This window comes from Pelophylax lessonae, assembly GCF_965119305.1.
Source record: "Pelophylax lessonae genome assembly, chromosome: 7".
NCBI lineage: Eukaryota > Metazoa > Chordata > Amphibia > Anura > Ranidae > Pelophylax > Pelophylax lessonae.
In genome coordinates, this window is record NC_138774.1 from 228465705 (window position 1) to 228484571 (window position 18867).

The following is an 18867-nucleotide window of genomic DNA, read 5'->3' on the forward strand; positions in this document are numbered from 1 at the left end:
CCAATAAACCTGGATTTTGACCACATCTGAGTGCTGCCATTTCTTTTTGTTAAGGATTATCCTTGTACACTCACTGACCCCAGCAGGGGTTAATAACCTGAAATTCAAGGATAGGGCATGCCCCACCAAATACTACTTTTCAGGGAAGATCCCCAAAAAATTAAGTTAGAATGGAAAAGGGGGGGGGGGGTGCACGCTACCATGAAGTCAATACTACCTAGTGGATGAAATGCGTTGGTGCTTCTGCCCTCGCACCTCCCTGGTCCACCTCCATGCCAGCTGGTACCCCTCCACCCATCCATTCGCAGCCTACCTGCACAGTCAGGAAGGGAAGCGGAACTTGGTACACTAATTTCCAGTGTGATATGCCTTGTCCTTCACCTACATTGATGAGCATCCAACCAGGATATCACGCGATGCAGATCTGTTTGTTCTCCATATTTGCACCATTACGATCTGAGGCTACCACAGACCAATGAGGCTCCTCTGCTCCCAGCATACCCTGTGCAGTTTGAGAGGAAGACACTGGGTCCGAGTTAGTAAGGATTCCCACCATCTGTAGTAATGATGGCGACATGTAATGAACATGCCTTGAGCAACTGCAATCTCTGCTGTAATGATCCCTCCTGAAGTGAGTTGAGCAAGCTACAACAGTGGGTAATCCACCTGAGACGCTTGTGTTTTTTTTTTTTTTTTTTTTTTTTTTTTTTTTTTTTTTTTTTAGTGCCTTACTCCCTATGATGTGCTGTGCTTACTCAATCTGGGACTTAAGGCTAGTACACACTAGAAAATCTGGCGAACATATTCGTCCACAAAGATTTTTCGTATAGTGTGTGCACAACTTTCCACCACCAATTCTGAATTTTCTTACGAAAACTCTCAAAGGGACAAACTCCAAAATTTCTCTTGTATGGGGAAAAAAAACAAATGCCTTGTCGTTTTTTTTAATGTGTACTGTGTTTGTTTGTTTTTTTTTTTTTTTTTTTTTTTTTCTTTGTACGGGTGAGGGCAGATGTCCAAACGGATTTCTGTATAGCTGGACTCCAGCTGACATCACTGAGGTTTTCTGCTACTCACCCCTACCTGATACCAATACAGCTTTATCCCCAACATGTTTTAATTATCAATATGTACGTGTGGTGTGTAGTAGTTCTGCCCAGTGTGTTTGTCTGTGCTTTATGTGACAATGTTGTCGTCGTGTGTGTGTGTGTGTTTGTGTGTTTTTTTTATTTTTTTTTTTTTTTTTTTACACTTGTAGTCTGCCTTACATTTGTATTTGATTTCGCAATCTTGTTATCAAAGTTTTTTACTCTTTTGGGATAAACTGCAGTCTGCCAATTCCCTCTCCAGAAAAAAAAAAAAGAGAATGAACTTGTTCTTCCTTTTTGGGTCCTTTTCGTATGTGTGTATGTATGGGTGTATATATGTCTCTCGTGTTCAGGAGTTGAAGAGATCGGCACCACCTGCCCTGCTAAGACGGTTCCCACCGTTTGCGGGTACACCCTTCTACCTGACAGCCAGATCCTGTGGTACTGATTGTCCCTTCTCAATGTAGAACTCATGATTTTCTAGTGTGTACTTTTGTCATGGTGTCCTGTTCTGTTCTGTTTTGGTGTGTTCAGAGCAGCCTACGGTGAGATCTTTCCTTGGCTGTTTATACCGCACCGCAAATCAATACAATGCTGCTTTACTGAGTTGCAAGAAGCTTCAAGTGTGGAGTTCTTGAGACAGTTTGCAGTACACTTTGGTTAATTCACTAAAACTGGAGAGTTTGAAATCTGCTGCAGCTTTGCTTAGAAACCTATCCTCTTCCGTGTGTGTGGGGTTTTTTTTTTTTTTCCAAAGCTTATTTTAAAAAGTTGAAGTTAGAAGTGGGGAGCACTGACATTGGATGGGCCATAGCTGGCCTATGGGTTTGGTGGCACGAATTCTGGGGGTCTTAGGGGGCGTTTACACTTGCAAATGCACTCTGCACACGATTGCCTGCAAAATCCCCAGTGGAGGTTCCCGCAATTAGCTGCATGAGGCAGCCCTGTTGCTGGCAATGGGATGTTGCCAGCTCTTAAGCTAATCGCACTCGCATGTAATCTCTCAAGCAGTGACTGTGGGCCCTAGACACAGGCAGTCTGCATCCAGGGCTGATCAGTCGCTTGTGATTACAGCATGAGCAATTTACATGCGAGTGGGTGCGAATAGCTGGGAGACCTGGCAGCATCTCATTGCTTTTAACAGGGCTGCCTCCCGCAGCTAATCATGGAAACTCCTGCTGGGGTTCTTGCAGGTCATCGAGCAGGGTGCAAGTGTGAATTTTTACCCTAAAGGGTAACTCCACCTTTGGGGGGGAGATTACCGTTTTTTTGTTTTTTCAATCTGCAACCGCTGTAATTTTCTGTAAAATGCAATATGGCAGCCTGGATGGGTTCTGTACACAGATGGTATAAAGAAATGTAAAAAAAAATAATTTCCTGCTTTGTGTGATTTGGCTTACTGATTTTTCCCACAAGTCTGCACTAAGACAAGCCAGATTTTGGGCATTCACTGCAGAAAAAATGTCATTTTCCCACGTGCTGGGGGTGAAAATTGCTGCTGGGGGAAAGAATCTGTAGCTAAGGGTGGGGGGTAGGCATTTTCACCAGTGCAGCAGGGGATGTGGAGGGGCAAAAAGCGGAAATGAGAAGCAGTGGGGTGTTTTATTTTAGTTGCATAGCTCTGATCAGCCGCTTGTTGGCTGCTAATCGGAACAATTCTGCTGGAAGTGTGACCTAGCAGTGACAGTGTCAAAGGTATATAGGAAGTCATTTAACATGTGCTTGTTTAGAACTTTTTAGAAGATTCCATATTTTTTTTTCTATATAGAATTGCTCACTGTCTGTAGTGGTGCACATACCACATCTGAATGAAATCTGTTTGGTGTCTAAGCTGAGGTAGGTCTTGTGTGTCCATGGTCCTGACAAGGATAGCTTTATCTCTTACTACCCAGGAATTGTAGTGTGTTTTTATAATTTGTGGGTACCAAAATGAGCTGCCACCATCAAAAAGCCATTCATTTTTTTTTTTTTTTTTTTTTTTTTTTATGTAGGATATGGATTTGGAGGATGAGCTGAGTCCAACCCAAACGCTATCACAGGCGCAAAGGAGCCTGGAGAAGCATTCTCCTGACCAAGTAAATCTCAAGGTACAGAGGATCCACTCATGTCATTCTATGCTGCTTATCAGAAATGTGCTCTGTGCATTGAAAACTTGTGCTTGATAACCACCTGCCAACCGCCTAACTGGGGAAATACAAGTGATCGACCGATTATCGGCAAGGCCAATATATCGACTCGAGGGCCGATCTGCACTTTCCCCAATATATCGGAATAGGCCACCAAGGTGACCGATTTTTATTTCGGGAAAGTGCTTGTACTGGAGTGATGCCTGCATCTAGAGGAATCACCCCGCTGCCGGCCTCCATAGCGGACGGTCGGTTGCTTTGTAATGAAAACCGATGTGGCTGAGAAGGCTAGTTTAGCCTTTGGGGAATTACGTTCTTTCTCTGCGTTGTTTTCCCACCCCTCATGCAAATACTGCTTTGGGACGTCCCAATTGTCAAGAAGAATATGGTGCTGCGTCTGTCAGTGAATGATGGAGGAAACCTGATTTTTGACCGTAAAATCCTTTTCTCTGAAGTTCATTGACAGATGCAGCATCCCCCCCCCCCCCCTCCTCTAAAACAGCTTGAAACAAAACTGAATCCTATAGCTGAGGAGTGGGTGTATGCCTGCAGGGACTGCCCCATAGACGTGGTAAAGTGTGTCTTTTGTTTTGGTGCTCGGGGCGGGGGGGGGTTCTCTGATTAGGCTGCACTGAAAGGCAGCACTGGGGCACTTGCATCAATGCTGGGCACTGTTGGCGCTGCACTAGGTGCCCCGGTTATCTGTGCGGATCTCCTTTTTTGTGAGGAAATGCCGCTGATCGGCTCTCCCCTCACTCTGCAGTTATCAGCATTCCTCTCCTCACCCTGACAATTTCCTTGTTAACGTGATCAGCTGTAATTGGATTCCATGGGTAAAGAGCCTTGTTCTCTGCTCTTTATCGAGATTGGTGATGCGCCATGTCCCAGGTACAGAGCGCACCACCAATCAGTGCAGCGAGAGTGGGACATGTCAAGTGACAATACATTGGGCAGGTGGTAGGTTAAAGAAAATAACAGACATAAATGAGTCATATGCACTCATGTGATCGCGCCTAAGGAATTATGACCAATAAAAATATACAAACATGAGAAAGGAAAGAGAAATTTGAGCTGCTAGTCGAACAGTGAGTTGTGAAAATGCAGAGATGTGGAGACTGCGCTCAGATTATTAGCGCATAGTGTTAAATGCCTGAAAATTCATATATAAATCAAATCCCTCTAAATAAAAGTAATGTAACATGTAAAGTAATGACATTATTTGTACTTATCTAGAGTGATTTAATTGATTTGTATGAATTTAAAGCATTTAACACTATGCATATGCACTAATAATTTGAGCGCAGTCTCCACATCTCTGTAAAGAAAATAACTGCTGTTTTTTTTTTTTTTTACTATTTATTTATTTATTTTTTTTTTTTGCAGGTTGGCGAAGTGGTACAATACGTCTTAATAAGGGACCAGAAGAAAATGCTAATTAAACGCGCAGGTATGTTGTCTTCTGCCGGAAGGAAGTGTGTGGTAATGCAGGCGGGATGGTCGGCTCTCTCCATACACTGGAATATGGGGATTTCTTTAGTCTTTGGCATTAGTGATCACAGGATTTATTCTAAGGCAGGTACAGTCTGATATCTGATAAGTGTATACTTTTCAAAGCTTCATGTGGGAAAAGTGTCACACTATTTTAGTAGTCCCATAGGTAAATTGAAAATGGTTAACTTTGTACAAATAATGACACTTTAATATAGTGAGTGTGGATACAAGATTGTTCTCCTGTAATTGCCATTGACTCTGGAGTGCTGGTATCTGCTGAGGTTGCTGGTCAAGCCGTTTGAGACGTCTTTCCCCCTGTCCAACCCGGGGCCTCAGACATGCTCTAGAAATGCTGACAAACTTCTCCTTTCTTCAGAACTCTTTAATCTCCAATTCTAGAGTAAATAATTACCAGTCAGTTAATTTCCTTACTGCTTATCTCCCTGACTCACCAGGCTGTGGAATGGCCTAAATGGTGCCAACACATGTTGGTGCTGCTCTATGTGAGCTACAAGGAACATTTAGTGAGCCCAGATATCTGTCCTTAACAGCCGATAGCTTCTGGATGTGAGATGAGGATAGATTCTTACTGTGGCAGAGAACTGCAGCTCCTTCCAGCCTAAACTGCCACGGCTGTCCTTGACGCTCTGAGCTTTGAAAGTGAGGATATCTGATGGGTGCAGCTGCAGGCATCATTCAGATATCATTTTATTTTTTTCAGCCGGAAATTCCCTGTACCATAGGAACAATAAATCATAGCGGCTATTCAGCCACTTGATTGTTCTTACAGGTGTCGGGTGGGGACTTTTCCCATCTCAAACCCCCCCCCCCCCCCCCCATGATTTTTAAATGTAGGAGCGGAGTACCAGAATTGGCCTGGTATGGAAGTGGATTAAGTGATACTAAAGCTAAAAAACGTTTTTTTACCTTAATGCATTCCTTTTACATTAAGGTAAAAAACATTTTAAATTTCTCTGCCTTACCTATGTGAAGGGGAAGAGCGGGGAGAAGAGATGCAGCCATGCACAGCGTTGGATCTCTTCACCCCTCTCTTCCTCTTTACATAGGGACTCGATTCTGGCTCCATGGACACGCCGCTCGACAGTGAGGAGACAGTGTGCCCCCATAGCAAACGGCTGGCTGTGGTGACACACCAAGAAGAAGAGGACCCAAGATTGCTGGCGGAGTACACGAGAAGAGGAGGATTGGGGCCATTTTGTCCAATATAATTGCACTATGTATCTCTTTATTAACCACTTTACCACTGGAGGATTTTGCTGTCTTACGTCTGGGCCACTTTTTGCGATTCGGCACTGTGCGAATTTAACAGACAATTGCGCGGTCATGCGACGCTGTACCCCAACAAAATGTACGTCCTTTTTTTCCCACAAACAGCTTTCTTTTGGTGGTATTTGATCACCTGTGCGATTTTTACTTTTTGCTCTATAAACAAAAAAGGAGCGTTTATTTTGAAAAAATAACAATATTTTTAACATTTTTTTTTTTTTAAAGTGTATTTTGATTGGTTTGCGCAAAAGTTATTGCGTTTACTAACTAAGGGAAAGATTTTTGTTCTCCAAACTAGATTCCCCGACGATCGGGGAAGAGCAGCGGCGATCACCGCCGCTCCTCCCCTGGCCCGACTCCCGCTGTGACTGAATACAGCGGGAGCGAGCCTCCGGCGGCGCTCGCACGCCGCCTACAGGGGGAGGAGTCTAGCGACTTAGTACTACGTCGCTAGACTATAACAAGCAGTAGCAGCAACGTGAGCAGACGGAAAGTGGTTAAATACACCTTGCTAGTCCTGGATTGGACCCCCCTTTTGCCCTTATTCTTCATGGCATAGATTCAGCAAGGTGTTGGAAACATTCCTCAGATTTTGGTCCATAGTAACATAACATCACGCAGTTGCTGCAGATTTGTCTGCTGCATCCATGATGTCAATCTCCCGTTCCACCACATCCCAAAGGTTCTCTGTTGGACTGCAGCACAGTGAACTCATTGTCTTATTAAAGAAACCAGTGGTGAGATGATTGGAGCTTTGTGACATGGTGCATTATCCTGCTGGAAGGAGCCATCAGAAGATGGGGACACTGTAGTCATAAAGGGATGGACATGATCAGTAACAATACTCGGGTAGGCTGTGGCATTTAAACAATGTTCAATTGGTTTGAAGGGGCCCTAAGTGTGCCAAGAAAATACACCACCAGCCTGAACCGATACAGGACAGAATGGATCCATGCATTCATGTTTTTGCCAAATTCTGACCCTACCATCTGAATGTCACAGCTGAAATCGAGACTCCTCAGACCAGGCAACAGTTTTTTTTTTTTTTTTCCAATCTTCTATTGTCCAATGTTGAGCCTGTGCGAGTTTTAGTCTGTTTCCTATTCTTACCTGATAAGAGTGGCACTAATGGGGTCTTCTACTGCTGTAGCCCATCTGCTTCAAGGTCCGATGTGTTGTGCATTCAAAGATGGTATTCTGCATACCTTGGATGTAACAAGTGGTTATTGAGTTACTGTTGCCTTTTTTATCTCCAACCAGTGTGCCTATCCTCCTCTGACATCAATAAGGCATTTTCCTCCACACAACTGCCGCTCACTGGATATTTTCTCCTTTTTGAACCATTCTCTGTAAACCCGAGAGATGCTTGTGTATGAAAATCCCAGTATATCAGCAGTTTTTTAAATACTCAGACCAACCCGTCTGGCACCAACAACCATGCCGTGTTCAAAGTCCTTAACCACTTAAGCCCCGGAAGATTTTACCCCCTTCCTGACCAGGGCCTATTTTGCGATTCGGCACTGCGTGACTTTAACGGACAATTGCGCAGTCGTGCGACGCTGTACCTAAACAAATTTGTGGGAGAAAAAAAAACGTCAAACAGAGCTTTCTTTTGGTGATCACCTGTGCGTTTTTTTTTTGATCATGCGCTATAAACAAGAGCATCAATTTTGCAAAAATAACAATATTTTTCACTTTTTTTATATGAAATTCCCCCCAAAAAAATATACATTTCTCATGTCCTCCCTCCAACACATCTTGTTAGTAGTAGACCAGGAAAAGCTTGCACTGCATTATGGAAGATGAGCTTTGGATTAGACCAATCTTGCTAAAAATTCTCTTTGCTTTGCAGATATTATAAAGAATGTGGTGAAGGAATACAAAGATGTGTATCCTGAAATACTTGTCCGTGCTAAGAAAACGCTGCAGGAGGTGAGTGAAATCCTGGGAAGCTTTCCATATGTGAAGATTTTTAAAGTGGTGTTTTTTTTTTTTTTTTCCCTGTAGACTATGTAATCCAAAATAAGAACAAGAGAAATGTGACTTTTAGAGGGAAAACATAGGGCCTCCACTCCCTATTTGCTGGGCGCTAAAACCATTTTCATGTAGTACACGTTAAGGGGTACAAATTACTATATAGCATAATTTTAGGACACTTTAGGGATATTTATGAAAAGTGGTGCACTTGGAATCTGGTGCAGATGTGTATAGTAATCGGTCAGCTTCAATTAAGCTTTGACAATATAATGTGGAAGCTGATTTATTACTATGCAGAACTAGACCAGATTTTGCACTCCAGTTTTTTTTCACTCCCTTTGGTTCACAAACTCTAATGCTGGCCATACACGTATAGATTTTCATCCAGAAATTTTCGTTTCAAGAAAATTCGTTTGATTTTTCTTATCGTTAGTGGGGTTAAATCGATGTCCCTTTTCGACTGCAGCGACGGGAAAATTCGTAGGGGCAGAAGGGAAAACTTTTCTCGATCAACGCATTTTTGGGCAGTGTATGTGGTTATCATTCAGAAATTACATTCATTTTAAAATTAAATGTTAAAAGCAAAAGACAATTTTCGAACGACATTTGACGAATGTTCAAAGAATTTTCGTACGAATGTTCTACGAATATTCCCATCCAAAAATCTATACATGTATGGCCAGCATTAGATTAACCACTTCAATATCAGGCACTTTTACCCCTTTCCTGCCCAGGCCAATTTTCACCTTTCAGCGCTGTTGCACTTTGAATGACAGTTGCGTGGTCATGCTACACTGTACCCAAACCATTATTTCATTTACACAACTAGCTTTCTTTTGGTGGTATTTATTCGTCACTGGGTTTTTGTTTTTTTATCAAAGTGCATTTTTAAGAAACAAGCTTTTCTTTGTTTCAATTATAAAATTTTGTAAATAAACAATTCATAAATTTTTGCCAAAATCATTTCTTTGGTGAAAATAACCCAATATCAGTGTATATTGTTTGGTTTGTAGGAAAAGTTAGTCCACAAATTCTGGGATAGATCTCTCTCGTTCAATCCTTATGTATTGCCAGATTTCATTTCTTGAGGCCCAAATATGTCAGAACAGCACAAATACAGCTGCAAGAAAAAGTATGTGAATCCTTGGAATGATATGGATTTCTGCACAAATTGGTCATAAAATCTGATAATCATCTAAATCACAATAGAGAATCAGTCTGCTTAAACTAATAACACACAAAGAATGAAATGTTGCCATGTTTTTTTTTTTAACACGCCATGTAAACATTCACAGTGCAGGTGGAAAAAGTATGTGAACCCTTGGATTTAATAACTGGTTAAACCTCCTTTGGCAGCAATAACTTCAACCAAAAATGTCCTGTAGTTGCAGATAAGACGTGCACAACGGTCAGGAGTAATTCTTGACTATTCCTCTTTACAGAACTGTTTCAGTTCAGCAATATTCTTGGGATGTCTGGTGTGAATCGCTTTCTTGAGGTCACACCACAGCATCTCAATCTGGCAGTATTCCAACATAATGACCCCAAACACACCTCCAAGACGACCACTGCCTTGCTAAAGAAGCTGAGGGTAAAGGTGATGGACTGGCCAAGCATGTCTCCAGATCTAAACCCTATTGAGCATCTGTTGGGCATCCTCAAATGGTAGGTGGAGGAGCGCAAGATCTCTAACATCCACCAATTGTGTGATGTCGTCATGGAGGAGTGGAAGAGGACTCCGGTGGCAACCTGTGAAGCTCTGGTGAACTCCATTCCCACGAGGGTTAAGGCAGTGCTGGAAAATAATGGTGGCCACACAAAATATTGACACTTTGGGTCCAATTTGGACATGGCCACTTAGAGGTGTACTCACTTTTGTTGCCAGTGGTTTAGACAATGGCTGTGTAAGTAATTTTGAATGGACAGAAAATGTACACTGTTATACAAGATGTACACTCACTACTTTACATTGTAACAAAGTGTCATTTCTTCAGTGTTGTCACATGAAAAGATATAATAAAATATTTACAAAAATGTGAGGGTGTACTCACTTTTGTAAGATACTGTGTGTATGTCTTAATATATGACCCTAGAGCATAAAATGGCGATCGTTGCAATCTTTTGTGTCACACTGTATTGGCACAGAAGTCTTTCAAACTCTGTTTTTTTTTTTTTTTTTTGCACAAAAAAAACTTTAATGAATTTTAAGAGACTGTAAAGTTAGCCCAATTTTTTTTTTTTTTTTGTAAAATGTGTTACGCCGAGAATCGTGATTTTCTAAGTAAAAAAATTGTGATTCTCATTTTAGCCAGAATCGTGCAGCTCTAGATCATTGACAAATCGTAGCTAGCAACACAATTCTACACCATGGATTGCATGAAAGGAAGCCACCCATTGTTTACAACTGTCATGTGATCTGCTGTGATTGGTCACTGATTAGTTATCGGCTGTGTCCGGCGCCTTCTGCAAAGCCATCCTATGACATCCAGTCAGGACAACTGGCCCACCTGGCTTTCAATCTAGTATAGGCCGGACGGGAAGATGTTAAAAAGGTAAAGTGGAATTCAAGAACATTTTGGGTAGAGTGTGGAAGAGTTGCATCTTCTGTCGTTTTTTTTTTTTTTGTTACTGTTGGTGGTTATGTTGATGGGATTTTGTGTTTGTAATTTCTTTCTATTCTATAGAATATCTCTGTAAAGGTGTAGACAGGTAGCATATATTTGTTGCATTAATAATTTGAAGCTGCCATTTTTTTATTTTTTTTTTTTTTTCCTCATTTTAGGTATTTGGTTTTGAGCTGGAGGAGATCGACACCAAAAACCATGTATATGTTCTCACCAACAGACTAGAGCCTGTAGAGGGGGATGGAATTAAAGTGTAAGACATGTATACTAAAATCTTAAAAACTTGGGGTGGGCGTGCATGACTAGATTTTCAGATTGGCTTGGTGCATGTTGCTGCATGGTTTAGATTTTAACCTGTTGCCGCTTACATAACTCGTATGCGGCAGGCAAAAGGGAGGGCTTTTATAGGAGAAGTTCACCTTTTCATAATGGGTATACCCATATTCAGAATGTAAGATGTTAGCAATGGACTGCCCCCCTCTTCTAAGCCAATACACTGATAGATCTGCAGGAGATCTGCTGATCACTGGTATAATGCTTTACAGGCTTCTGCAACTAAAAATCATAAATGCACATTTCTTTTTCTTTCATTGATGGACACAGCTCCATATCTTGACCATTGGGTATACTTTTACTTTCTGCTATAGGCACTATAAGTATACTAGTACAAGATTCCTTGCTGGGATCTCTGGTCCTAGCCTTTTTTTTTTTTTCTAAGGTGGGCAGAACGCTTTGTTTGTTCTGTCTGCTGTGCATAATCCAGGGAGTGGAGAATTGGCTGGCAGACTATACCTAAGTTGTCAGGTGTTGGACCAGGGAGAATGGTCTCTTCATCTGGAGGTGTAACATCGGTTGTGTCTTTGGTGGGGGACTCCCGAGGTTGGCCTCTCGCCTCAACAGGAAGGTACAGATGTTTGTGGCACAAACTCGGTATCCTCTGGCTGACGCCACAGACGCTCCGGTGGGTTCTTGGGGCCAGTCTTCCATCCTGCTTTACGGTTGCTGGCTTTAACGCCTTGGCTGTTGAAAGCCAGATGTTAAGATAGAGGTTTGTCTGAATCGGTGATTCCTACCCTGTTAAGGGCTAGAAAATCTACCTCCTAGGAAGATTTTATCATTGTACTTGGAAGACATACGTTGCGTGGTGTGAGTGTCTAGGAGATCATCCTTGCTCCATTTCGGTGGCTTGGATTTTGGCCTTCCTCCAACAAGGGGTCGAGAAGTGTCTGGCCTTGGGTAACATCAAGAGCCAGGTTTTCGGCCATGGCGGTCTTTTTTTCAATGTCCTTTGGCTACGCATTCCTTGGTTCGTACTTTTATTCAAGGGGTTCCCCATTTTGCTTCCCCAGTGTGGTCTCCGTTGCCTCCATAGGACCTCAATTTGGTGCTGTTGGTTCTCCAGAAACCTCCTTTTTGAAAATATTCAGGAGATTCCCCTGCTTGCGCTGTCCCAGAAGGTAGCCTTTTTGGTGACTATTACTTCTGCACATAGGGTGTCGGAGCTGGCGGCGTTATCATGTCCACTATTTTTTTTTATTTATTTTTTTTTTATTATATCCTGTCCACCTTTATCTGGTGGTTCATAGAGATAAGTGGTGCTTTGCCCTTGCCAGTCACTCCCTAAGGTTGTGTCTGATTTCCATATGAATGAAGACGTTGCGTTGCCTTCACTTTGTTCTAAGCCTAAACATTCGAAGAAAATAGCCTTGCATTCCCTGGATGTGGTTCAGGTCATTAGAGTGTACCTGGTGGCTACGGAGTCTTTTAGGTAATCTGACTCTTATTTTCCTTCCTCCCTTACGAACAGACCTCAAAGGGTTGGCTGTGTCTGCTGTGACCATTTTCAGATGGATCAGACAGTAGTTCAGACCTATTCAATCAAGGGTTAGGTTCCTCCTTTCCCTGTTAAAGAGGTTGTAAACTCTTCTTTTTTTTTTTTTTTTTTTTCTTTCTTTCTTTCTTTCACACCCTGCAAGACAAACACATAATGAGCTAGTATTAGCTCATTATGAAATACTTACCGTAGAACGAGCCCCCGCCGTGCCGCTCACTCACCTGTATGACGGGCGACATGTTCAGTCGCCCGTCTTCCGGGATCGCGGCATCCGGCCATCTGATTGGCCGGAGCCGCGGTGATGTCACTCCCGCGCGCGGGAGCCGACAGTCACGGCACGGGGCTCTGAAGGAACGTCACGATTGGCCGTTCCTTCAGAGCGCATGCGCCAGTGACGTCACTGGATGCATCGAAGGTAAATATCTCCTAAACGGTACATGTTTAGGAGATATTTACAGTACCTATAGGTAAGCCTATGATGAGGCTTACCTATAGGTACAAGTGTCAGAGGAGGGTTTACTTCCTCTTTAAGGCACATTCAACTTGGGCGCTTAGTGCTTCCTGGGCCTTCCGTCATCAGGCATCAGTGATGCAGGTTTGCAAGGTGGCCACCTGGTTGTCTGTACACACTTTCCCAAAGATGTATATGTTGGCATCTTCGAATGCTTCCTTTGGCCACAAAGTTTTGCAGAACTTTAGAGAAAAGGATTTCACGGTAAGACAAAAATCCAACTTTCGTTCATTGACACACTGCTCCATATGCAGAACCATAGGTTATACTGCTCTCTACAGGGGTAGGACACTAGGCAGAAAAAAAACTTTTCTATGCCTATGGTCAGTCCTAGCTGGTATAATTTCCCCCCCCCCCCCCCCCTCTGCTTTTTTTTTCCTGCCTAGTCCCAGGAGTAAGGACCTAGCTTCCTGCTGGGATCTTTTGGTTTTAGTACTTGTTCTCTTTGCATCCTTTAAAAAGTGTTTTTTGTGTTGGGGTTTTTTTTTTTTTCTGGTCTTTTCCTGCAAAGATCTACAATCGGCTGCCAGGCTGGGCTACTGGCTGGATATTTTGGATCCAGTGGTTCCCCAAACCCCCCCCCCCCCCCTTCTGGCCATCAAGCGTGTGCAGACCGTCAGATACATGCTAGGTCGGCTGCGACATAGCCCCACCAGACAGGGGCTGGCCAGCAAGTTATAAGCCCTCGCAGGGTTGCAAACGACCAGACGCCTGGTCTGAGTTGCAGCGTTCCCTGGCTGACAGCCCCCCCAATCGGGGGTGAGGGGTTCTGTCTGGAGCAGTACCTGTTTGCATAGATTGGTGAGTACTGTCCCCCCTGGCGCGATGTGGGGCAGACTCGGTTGCCCCCTGGGAGAGTCGGACGTCTCGTCCCATGTGGGTTGCCAGGTTATTGGTGTTGCCAAAAGTATTGGTCTGTGGGTACCCTCCTTTCTCCATTGAGTTTGAGGAGAACATCTCCCCACCTGATTCCCCCCCCCCCCCCTCCTGGAGGTGTCAGGTCCCTCTGGGTCTCAGGTCCCCATTGATGCACTGACCGTGGACCTGGAGTCCTTTGTTTTTATGGGTGGAGGTGGCATTTGGGTGTAAGACTAGTAGGTAGTGTCTCCTGCTTCGTCAGATCCTGAATCTGGCTCTGCTGCGGTGGACGCGGCTCAGCCTGTGGGCCTGGACATGATGCTCCCTGATCGGTCTGATAGTGAGGATGACTCATCTACGGCCGCAGCAGCGCACGAGAAGGCGCTGCTGGACACGCTTATTGCTTCAGTGCTTGAAACATTAAAAATGGAGGCAGCTGCGGATGTGGCTGTCCTTTTTGGCACTCGCAAGCCGTCCCATTCAGCTAAAGCCTTTTCTTCTCCTACCTAGTTTGACAAATTTGTCTACACCGATTGGGAGCACCCAAAACATCACTTTTGTTGTTCTTAAATGTTTTTTGCAGTGCGGTATCCCTTTTGAGGAATCCCTTCTGAAGAAGTGGACCTTTCCATCGGTGGTGGACCCTCCTGTTTCCAGGTTGAATAAGGCAACTGTGATTCCAGTGGAGGAATCCCCGGCTGATGGAAAAGCAGAGTCTGTGTCCCTCAACAAAGCCCAGAGGTTTGTGGCCAGGTCTCGGGATCCTCTGGCTGATGCCACAGAAGCCTTGGTGGCTTCTTGGAGCCAGTATCCGCTGATCTATGCAGTCCCTCTGATTAAAACTCTTGCCAAGGCTTCTCCACGGGGTGGCGGTGGAAGAAATTCCAGTCATTCTGGTGGCTTCAGACTGGCCTCGTCAGTCTTGGTACGCAGACCTAGTAAAAATGGTCACTGCTCCCCCCTGTGGAGGATCTGCTGTACCAGGAACCGATCTTCCATCCTGCTCTATGGTCGCTGGCTTTAACAGCATGGCTGTTGAAGGGCAGGTGTTGAGAGACGGGGGTCTCTCTGAATCTGTGATTCCTATCCTGTTGAAGGCTAGGAAGGTGATTTCTAGGAAGATTTATTATCGTACGTCAATCATCATTTCATGGTGTGACTTGCTGCAGCTGCACCCCTGCTTGTTTTCTATAGCTAGGGTTTTGGCCTTTTTACAAAAAGGGGTTGAGCAACAGTTGGCCTTGGGCACTATCAAGGGCCAAGTGTCGGCCTTGGCTATTTACTGCCAACGTCCATTGGCTGCGAATGCCTTGATTTGCACTTTTTTTATTCAGGGGGTGCGTCATCTGGCTCCTCCGAGGAGATCCCCCGTTGCCTTTGTGTGGGATCTTAATCGGATTTTGTCTGTTCTTCAAAAGCCTCCTTTTGAGAACATTAGGGATATTTCTCGGCTTTCTTTATCCAAAAAGATTGCCTTTCTGGTGGTGATTACTTCTGCCCGCAGGGTGTCTGAGTTGGCGGCGCTGTCCTGTCGTTCGCCTTATTTGGTGGTCCACAGAGCTAAAGTGGTACTCCGACCTAATCCGTATTTTCTCCCTAAGGTGGTGTCTGATTTCCATCTAAATGCAAGACATTGTGTTGCCTTCACTCTGTCCTAAGCCTAAGCATCCCAAAGAAATTGCCTTACACTCTAGATGTGGTTCGGGCGATCAGGGTTTACCTGATCGGTCACTGAGTCTTTTAGGAAATCGGCTGCTCTTATGTCCTTACTGAGGGATCTCATAAAGGTTTGGCTACATCTGCTGCGACTATATGCAGATGGATAAGGCAGATGGTTGTTCAGGCTTATTCATTGAAGGGTCAGGTTCCTGGTTGTTCAGGCTTATTCATTGAAGGGTCAGGTTCCTCCTTTCCCTGTGAAGGCGCATTCTACTAGAGCAACCTCTTGGGCTTTTCGCCATCAGGCCTCAGTAGTGCAAGTTTGTAAGGTGGCGACAAGGTAGATTTGTTGGCATCTTCAGATGTATCAGTTGCCCGCAAGGTTTTGCAGGCTGCTATTTAAAGACACACATTTGTTTCTCTTTAGGGGTTTTTCTTTTTTTTTTTTTTTTTTTTTTTTTTTTTTTTTTCTTTCATGGGTGAGCTACTGTTCCTGGGTTGAGCAGAGAAAAGGACTTTACAGTAAGTTCTTCAGACAATCCAGTTTTTCTGATGTTCATTGACGGACACAGCACCCACCCCTCTGTGGAGTTATATATTATTTTAGCTGGCAATTGTGCAGTCATGCAAGGCTGAACATAAATTAAACTTTTCTCTTTCACATTTTGTTCATAAATATAGGCCAATATGTATTCTGCTACAAATTCTTGGTAAGAAAAAAAAAAAATCCCAATAAGCATATTTTGATTGGTTTTTGCAAATGTTATATAGTCTACAAACTTGTGTGTGTGTGTGTGTGTGTGTGTATGTGTGTGTATGTATATATGATGTGTGTGTGTGTGTATATATATATATAAAATATATATATATATATATATATATATATATATATATAATCTGTGTATGTAGAATATAGTGTGTCCGGAAAGTATTCACAGCACTTCACCTTTTTCACATTTTGTTACAGCCTTATTCCAAAATGGATTAAAATAATTATTTTTCTCAAAATTCTACAAACCATACCCCATAATGACAATGTAATAGAAATAACTAATAAACAGATTGTTCCATGTAATGTTATGGCTGTTTAAAAAAATTAATACATTTTACATTGTTTATAAAACTCAACACACCCTCAAAGAGATTACCACCTTAAATTTTCTGCTGCCCCGTATTGGGAGTTTTGATCCTTATCAGCGCTGCTGTTGGAAACCACAGGACCCCATAGAGACAACCGAACATGGGGCCCCCTGCAGACAACCTGACGCATGGCCCTATACAGCCAATGTTGCAGTTATGAATGAACACAGTGAGTGATCTGTACTGATCCCTCATTGTTCGTTCAGGAAAGGAAGTAGCTGGTAAATGATATTTACCTAACCTCTTTCCCACTCTATCTTGAAGGATAATATTGTGTGCTTGCAGCTGCCAGCAGGAGGAAAAGAAAAGGAAGCCAGCACTGGTGTGGCAGCACACATGGGGGGGGGGGGGACCTGGGCAGCAGGGGGAAATTTATAGTGCACAGGGAGGGTGATCACTGTTGGTGGTGGTGGGGGGGGGGGGCATTATTAGAATCAATCCTTTTGTATGGGTCAGTTGAGCCAAGGGGAGGGAGAGGAGAAGAGAAGAAGCCTGCTTCAGTTGTTGCAGGAGGTTGGTTCTAATTTCCCCCCTGCTCTACTGATCACCCTGCCTGCCCACATCTGCTTCACCCTGATGCCTGGGCCCCCCTGCTGGCCCGAGCCCCATGCAGGTGGACTGATGGTACCCCCTTATCTACGGCCATGATCCTAATAGCTGCTAAAGATGCAGCTTGGGTCTTTCAAAGAGAAAGGCCTGGAAAAGGAATGATTCTGTAACCTCTGAAATAACTTACTTTTTTTTATTTTATTTTTTTTTTTACACTAGGAATGACGAGACTGCCAAGTTCGGATTGCTTACAGTAATTTTGAGCCTTATTTTTATGAAAGGGAACACCGTTAAGGAATGTGAGTAATTGCGTATAAAATTTTAAAGGCTTCCAATATTTTCAGGTTGCATCGTCCGAAGCGAAAGCCCTTTCCTAGCCATTGGGCTGATGCTTCTGAGTAACTTGTGTGTTCTCCAGTATGTTACTATTCACTATCATGAGAATACAGGGGTTCAGAACACATGGAGCAATTAGGCCTGCTGTGAGAAGCTATACAGGCATCAAACACAGCGGATTTACCAGTGACTTTGCTCTGATACCTAACTGTATCAAACGCAAACCTGTCAGCATATTATCTGTGTGCACTTGCTCTTTAAAGGATAAGTTCACTGTAAATTAAATACCACTTTTTTTTTTTTTTCCCTCCTGCAGATGTGCACTTTAATCTTTTTATATGTATGTATGTTCTCTAGGAGCCTGGAAAGCATTGCTGATGGTAGGTGCCATGCAGACTTCTCAGCGTATGTCTGCTCCTACCTCATACCGATGCACACTGAGAGGAAGAATGAATGAACTACCAGAGCACTCAACAGAGCCATTGTAGTACATTGAAACTACAAGCCGACAGCCGTAAAGGCTGTCAGGACTTGTAGTTTGCCATTCACAGACCACTGTGAATGAATGACGTGACCAGATTGGCAGAGCTTCGTGTGGCCACAGTAACAGTGACAACGGGTGCCTGTAGCAGATACCAGTTTGTTGCCACTGGGGAGAAAGGGGGGGAATGGCTGCAGAGGGGGAATGGCTGCAGCTGCTGGAACGTGTGGCATGTACCACCCGTATTTAGGGTGGAACATGTAACCTGTTCCAAAAGGTATACGTATCCTTTAAAGCGATAGTGAAGGGCTTGGGGGTTAAAGTAAATGGCATAATTTGCTAGTCTGCACTGCAAACTAGCACATTATGACCTGTAAAAGGTATCCCTCCAGCAGCGTGCTGACAGGGCTTCATTCCAGGTTCACAGGCTACAGCCACTTGAATGGCCGAGGCTTGCTGCTGTGTCACGATCATTGCAGAGCACTGTGCCCTTAATTCGGTGTGCATGCACTGGTGACGTCACCTGCTAAAGAAATTGTGAATATCCCCTAAACTGTGCATGTTTTTGGGAGATATTTATTGTACCTGCAGGTAAGCTTGCCTGTAAGCATAAGAGACCAAGCGGTGTTTACTACCACCATAACTTGGCAAGATTCCACAAGTGGTGTATTGTCAAAAAATGTAGACTAGTTTTAATAATTCGTGCATGCAAACAATACCTATCTTTTCTAGCAGTCGCTTACGTTGGATCAACTGCAGTCTTATCTATAGAGATAATAAATGTGCTGTCTTAATGAGGTCAGTAATTCAGATTCTTTTTTTTTTTTTTTTTTTTTTTTAATTTTCCTTTTGGCAGCGGCTGTATGGGAGATGTTGAGGCACCTGCGAATTATTCCAGGGTATGTT

At 43.6% G+C, this 18867-nt stretch overlaps 1 protein-coding gene across 1 annotated transcript in view; it reads left to right on the forward strand.

Annotated features, from left to right (window-relative positions):
- The window catches only part of LOC309561000 (non-structural maintenance of chromosomes element 3 homolog), an 80835-nt gene that overhangs the window by 16959 nt on the left and 45009 nt on the right, over nt 1–18867 (forward strand). Inside the window, exons 2-7 of the mRNA XM_082264708.1 lie at nt 3080–3175; nt 4598–4661; nt 7845–7924; nt 10752–10846; nt 17364–17443; nt 18818–18860. Of these exons, the coding sequence (XP_082120834.1) occupies nt 3080–3175; nt 4598–4661; nt 7845–7924; nt 10752–10846; nt 17364–17443; nt 18818–18860 (458 nt within the window). The remainder of the gene's footprint in view (nt 1–3079; nt 3176–4597; nt 4662–7844; nt 7925–10751; nt 10847–17363; nt 17444–18817; nt 18861–18867) is intronic.